Raw genomic sequence first — 6,289 nt, 5'->3', positions numbered from 1 at the left:
GGGGCGAGGCTGGGAAGGCTTCCTCCAGGCGCGGGAGCTGCGGAGCGGGGACCGCCCGCTTTGGGACGCCCGGGACAATGGCGAGCGAGCTCCCGGCCAGGCCTCGCGGACCGCGGGAGGGGGTGGCTCCCTGCGCGGTAATCCGAGCCGGGATAAACAGGCGCGGAGGGGCGACGCGTCCCGGCCCGGCGCAGCGCTCGCCGCCTGGGGTCCCCGCTCCGGCCAGTCCCGCCCTGCCCCGGCCGCGCCCCCGTCCGCGCCCCCGTCGCGAGTCCCCGCCCCCGCCCCCGCCCCCGCCCCCGCCGCGAGGCCCTGGGCCTCGTCCACGCGCGCTGAGTCCAGCCGCGGCTCCCCGCGCGAGGCACGCGCCGCCGGCTCCTGCTGCAGTCCCGCGCTCATTGGCTGCTCCGGCGCGGGCGCTCCCGCCCCGCCTCGCCATTGGCTGGGGCCGCCGCGGTCCCCGCGCGGAGCCGCCGCTGACATCACGCGGCCTGAGTCGGCGGCGGCGCCCCCGGCCCAGCCCCGCAGCCCCCTCGGCAGAGGCGCCGCCGCGGTGCCCGGCGGAGGATGGTGCGCGGCGCGCCGGGGGCTCCCCGCCGCCAGAGCCGCAGCGCCGCAGCGGAGCCGGCCGCGGCGGGCAGTCGGCCCCCGCACCGGGCGCGGGGCGGGCGGCCACGGTGAAGCGCGGAGGGCGGCGCGGGCACCGGGGCCGGGCCGGGGCTGCAGCCGCTGCGGCCATGGGGGCCCTGACGAGCCGGCAGCACGCGGGCGTGGAGGAGGTGGACATCCCGTCTAATTCCGTGTACCGCTACCCGCCCAAGTCCGGTGAGGGCGGGCGGGCGCCGCAGCCGCGAGGAGGGAGAGGGGCAGGGGCAGGGGTCCGGGTCGGGATGTTCTGAGGGGGCCCCGCGGGTCTTCCGGGACCCAGTGGTTGCGGCCGCTCCGAAACGGCCTTCGAGCGCGGGAGGTCTTCGAGAAGGCCGAGGTCTCCCCCGCCCCGGGCGAATTAGCCCAAAGGGCGTTCTGCGGGGTCTAGCAGGGTCACCGAGGGCACCGAGCCCCTCCACGGGAGGACGGGAGCGGCCTCCATTGTAATCGGCCCCGTGACGGAGACGCGTGCCCGCAGGGACTGAGGCTCCTGGGGAGCGGGGCTGCGGCGTCGCAGTCGAGGTCGGCGCCCCGCACGGACCCGGCCGGCCCGGCCCACAGCCTACTTGCCTCGCGGGGTCCGAGGGCCGCGGGGGAGGCGACCTCGGCATCCAGACAGGCACATGCGCCAGGTGCTATCCCTGCGCTGCCGTCTCCTGGCCTCTGGAAAGGTTAGAATTAGGTTTCTCCTGGAAAAGCTTCCATTGCTTGCTGAAGGATGGAAGCCAAGCAGGCATTTGCAGTGCTAGTGCTTTTGCAGAGGCTGTCAGAAGCGGGGTGGGGGGAAGAAAGTAAGAGAAATGTTTGGGAATGTGAGTATCACAGTCACTCGGATTGCCCATTTGCTAGTGTAGTGGCAAGCCTGGGTTTTGGAGTGGGACCAGCTCTGGGACAGGGCGGAGGTATTGAAAACGTATAGAAGTATGTTTGTTATTAGAATCATCCCTTCACTTAAATGTCTCCAGCCTCTGGGTTGTGGTATCAGCATTGGAGGTGGAGGACGATTTTGACAGCAAAGCAGAGAATCACAAGAAGGTAGTTCAGTTATGTGAGCACCGGCCAGTGTGAATTGCATGACCTAGCTGGTGTTTACTTTTAATTGCAAGTAGTTTTACTTTAATTAATTACTTTTAATTTTATTCTCAAGACTTCTGGGGATGAATGGCTGCCACATTCTGTCTGCTTAGGACCCGGTGGAGATTTTGGTGTTCTCGGAATGAGGTGTCAGAATTGGAGCAGAGCCTCGTCTCTTTTTGGTAGAATAGAGACATACTAATGAGATGAGCTGGTTTCTCAGCAGTGTGTCCAGTGTCTGCCAGGTGAAAGCAGGGGCCAGACAATGAACCTGCCCGCATCCCCGCAGAGTGTCTGCCAGAGCTGTGTTTTTCACTGCTTTTGTGCCAAAGAATGAATCCTTGCAAAGATGAATATGATGAAGAATTGTTTTAGAAAGGTCTAAGATAGAGCTGTGGGTCATTAGTATTTTAATAAAGCTCTGACTGATTATGACTACATAAAATCAATGCTAAACAAGGCATAGATTTTGTTTTTTAATAGACAAAAATATTCTTAGGGTGGCATGAGGAAAACTTTATAAAATAGACAAAAATAATGCAGCAGTATTTGTGGGCTCTGTTTTTCTTAAACCACATGGCTTTTATTGATCAAAATATGGAGCATACTTTGCTGAGCCTGGAATTTTCAATAGTGTTTGCTGCCTCGGGAAAGTATTCACCGCTCTTTCACATGTGGGACTTAACATAGGTAAACCTCTGGAAGGCTGTTCCCCAAAGCATGATTGTACAAGTATGAATCTTGGATGATGATAATAAAAAGACAATAGACCAAACCAAAACTTTTGTTAATTAGCACACTCAATACTTTGTCTTAAATAATCCTCTCCACTCTACCAGTCTTTTAAAAGTTTAACTGTAAAACTGTAATTCATGTTAAATCAGAAGTTGTACGTGAGATAAGTCTTTACAGCAAATGGATCACATTATTTATGTTGAAGCTAAAACATAGAAAACAGAATCAGAACATCCTGTCTCTGTCAGCAAACCTTTGTGTATTTGAAACCTTATGTGAGCTTGCATATATGCTCTAGATAGAGGCATTGCCTTTCTTCTGATCTTTGAATTGACCTGGCTCTTTATGGGATTACAGTATTAGTCCTGAAAGGAACCGTTGACAGAGTTTGGCCGTAACCACCATGCCTAGCTAATGTTTAATTTTTTTTTTTTTGAGTCGGCGTCTCTCTCTGTCACGCCCAGGCTGGAATGAAGTGGTGCGATATTGGCTCACTGCAACGTCTGCTTCTAGGGTTCGAGCAATTCTTCCGCCTCAGTCTCCCAAGTAGCTGGGATTACAGGTGTTTGCCACCACACCCGGCTAATTGTTTGTATTTTTAGTAGAGCTGGATGGGGTTTCACCATATTGGCCAGGCAGGTCTTGAACTCCTGACCTCTCAGGTGATCCGCCTGCCTCAGCCTCCCAAAGTGCTGGGATTACAGGTGTGAGCTACCATGCCCAGGCAAGTTTTTTGTAGAGACAGTATCTCACTATGTTGCCCAGGCTGGTCTTGAACTCGTGGTCTCAAGCAATCCTCCTGCCTTGGCCTCCCATTCATTTCACTGATAAGAAAATGGAGACCCAGAGAAATGAATTGGTATGGCCAGGGTCTCTCAGCCAGTTAGTGTTCTTCATACTATACCATCTGCTTCTACCTCTCAAGGAATTGGGTTTTGAACTTGTACTCAAAAAACAAGACTTAAAACAATCATTCCATGATTATGGAATGAAGGCTATTTCGTGTCATAATTGAAGTCCCTGTAGAGGAATCAGCCTGGGTTGATTTTGAGAAGTCTCCTTATCCTGAGTACTAACAGTGGAACAAAGCAAGTAGCAGAGTCAGCTTTCTCCAGATGACATACCTTGTAGTTTGAGTGTTAAGTTGAGACCACTATCTGGCTTGCTGGAAAGTGGCTAAAACTGCACTGACTGTGGAACAGTTGTTTCGGAAAGAAACACCATCATCTGTCCTTGTAATGATGGTCACAGTGTCCAGCGGAAATTGCTTTTTTCTTAGTATTTTTAGTGGAACTTCTTAGTTTTGTATGCACATTGAAATAGAAACATTTAAATCCCATCAAGAATGGCTGATTTCAAGTTGAGACTTGGGTTTGTAGCTTTTTTCTATCCTTAAATAGAGGTAGATAGAAATAAATAGACTAAATTATTTAGAATTATTTATTTTTGAATAGGTAATATAGTCACATGGTTCAAACTTTAAAAGAATGAAAACGCGTACAGTGAAAGCCTTGTTCTTGCTGCTGTTGTCCATCCACCTGGTTCTCCTTCCTCCCTCTAAACCTCCCATCCCATGTAACCACTTTTGGTTTCTTTGGAATTCTTTCAGAGTTTCTTGTGTAAATGCAAGCATAGCATGCTATTAGACTGTTCTACACCTTGCTCTGTTTGCTTTCAGAGATATTGGAGATCTTTTTATATTGTCTCATATTTGATAAGTTTCTTTGTGCTTTTTAACAACTATGTAGTATTCCTCTGTATGTATATGCCATCTTTTTTTTTACATAGTCTCCTATTGATAAACATCTGTGAGTTGTTTTTTCAGTATCTTACTATTGCAAACAATGCAACAATGAATAATGTTATGCATTAGATGATTTTTAGATTAATAATTGTATGAATATTAATCATTTAAGTAATAGAAAGTATGGTGGGAGTTTCTGTATAGCATTTCTACATTAGCATAGAAAGCAATGTAGAGCACAATTCTACTATATTTGGATGTACTTTTGTAATTTTTGAGTTAGAGGTCATACATGCTTCTCTAAGATCTTTGCATCTTTAAAAGCCCAAGATCATTTGTTTAGCAAAGAAAGGTATGGTTTTGCAGAGATGGTTGCTTTTATGAAAGCTCATCTTTTGACAGAAGTATCCACATTGATAAAAGTCGCCATTGATAAAAGCCTGTTTTCTCTATCCAGGAAGAAATAGGCATAATATAAAGACAATTTATATAAACAGTACCTCATAAATCTAGTTTGTTTCCCTCCACATATTTGGGCAAGTTGGAAAATAGGAATAATTTGTTTTGCTGAAGTCTTTAAGAAGTAAAGCTACTACAGAAATTCAGAATGGTAATCAGAGTCCTGACCAGCTAGCTTGGTTAAACCCGGGTTTTTGCTTTTAAGGCCTTCAACTGACTAGACGAGGCCCACCCACATAATGAAGGATAATCTCCTTTACTTAAAGTCAACTGATTGTAGATTTTTAAAAATTAAATAATTTATTTTTAGAGACAGGGTCTCACTCTGGCACCCAGGCTGGAGTGCAGTGGTGTTATCAAAGCTCACTGTAACCTCAAAGTCCTGGGCTCAAGCAATCTTCCTGCCTCAGCCTCCTCAGTAGCTGGGATTACAGGCACATACCACCATGCCTGGCTAATGTTTAAAGTTTTTGTAGAGACAGTATCTCACTGTGTTGCCCAGGCTGGTCTTGAACTCCTGGTCTCAAGCAGTCCTCCCACCTCGGGGTCCCAAAGCACTGGGATTACAGGAGTGATCTGCTGCACCCGGCCGTAGATGTATCACATCTGTCTACATCATCATTCTCCAAATTTTTGTTATTTTAGAGTACACATATTCTTGTCAAATGGGTCTTTCCTATTGCAAGAACAGTTTTTAAAGGCATGGACAATAAGTCTTTGTCGAATAACTATAAAAGTTTTTATATAAGTTTCTCCTAGCTTTAGAAGTATCAATTTAATATTAGATTTGAAACCATACACTTAAAAATATGCAATTTATGGCTGGGCGCGGTGGCTCACGCCTGTAATCCCAGCACTTTGGGAGGCCGAGGTGGGCAGATCACGAGGTCAGGAGATGAAGACCATCCTGGCTAACATGGTGAAACCCCATCTCTACTAAAAATACAAAAAAATTAGCCAGGCATGGTGACGGGAGCCTGTAGTCCCAGCTACTTGGGAGGCTGAGGCAGGAAAATGATGTGAACCCAGGAGGCGGAGCTTGCAGTGAGCCGAGATCGCGCCACTGCACTCTAGCCTGGGCGACAGAGCGAGACTCCATCTCAAAAAAAAAAAAAAAAAAAGTAACTTACTACAAAATAAGGAATTATTTGGTTGGCACAGTTTGACACTTTAAAATATCCAAAACAATTTTGAAAAAGAACAAAGTTGGAGGACTATCGCTACCCTATTTTAAAAGTTACTATGCATATAATTGCTATAATGCCACAGTAATCAAGATAGTGTGGTATTGGCACAACGAAGAGCATATAGATCAGTGGAACAGAGTTATGAACCAGAAATCCTTACATTTATTTTCAGTTGATTTTGACAAAAGTACCGAGACAATTGAATGGGGAAAGGATAGTGGTTTCAACAAATGATGCTGGGACGAGCAAAAAAGAAAATGAACTCGGACCTATTCTTTACATCACCAAAATTAACTCAAAATGGATTATAGAGTTAAAAGAGAACCCAGAGAATGGGAGAAATTTTTATAAATCGTAGGTATGACAAGAATTTTTATCTAGAATATATAAGGAACTCTCATGCTCAATAATAAAAAGACAACCCAATTAAAAATGGTCACAG

The 6,289-nt window shown here is 47.6% G+C and overlaps 1 protein-coding gene across 2 annotated transcripts in view; it reads left to right on the top strand.

The window, feature by feature from the left end:
• The first annotated feature begins 505 nt into the window (after window positions 1–505).
• Window positions 506–6,289, top strand: part of RNF157 (ring finger protein 157) — a 98,493-nt gene continuing 92,709 nt past the window's right edge. Inside the window, exon 1 of one of the 2 annotated variants that reach the window (XM_054457477.2) lies at window positions 506–825. In XM_054457477.2, the coding sequence (XP_054313452.1) occupies window positions 738–825 (88 nt within the window). In that variant the 5' untranslated portion in view covers window positions 506–737. The remainder of the gene's footprint in view (window positions 826–6,289) is intronic. The other variant, XM_054457476.2, reaches the window with a different exon arrangement.

The sequence above is a fragment of the Pongo pygmaeus genome, chromosome 19 (genome assembly GCF_028885625.2).
Source record: "Pongo pygmaeus isolate AG05252 chromosome 19, NHGRI_mPonPyg2-v2.0_pri, whole genome shotgun sequence".
Lineage (NCBI taxonomy): Eukaryota > Metazoa > Chordata > Mammalia > Primates > Hominidae > Pongo > Pongo pygmaeus.
The sequence above is the reverse complement of the archived record's forward strand: the minus strand, read 5'-3'. Positions and strand labels throughout refer to the sequence as shown.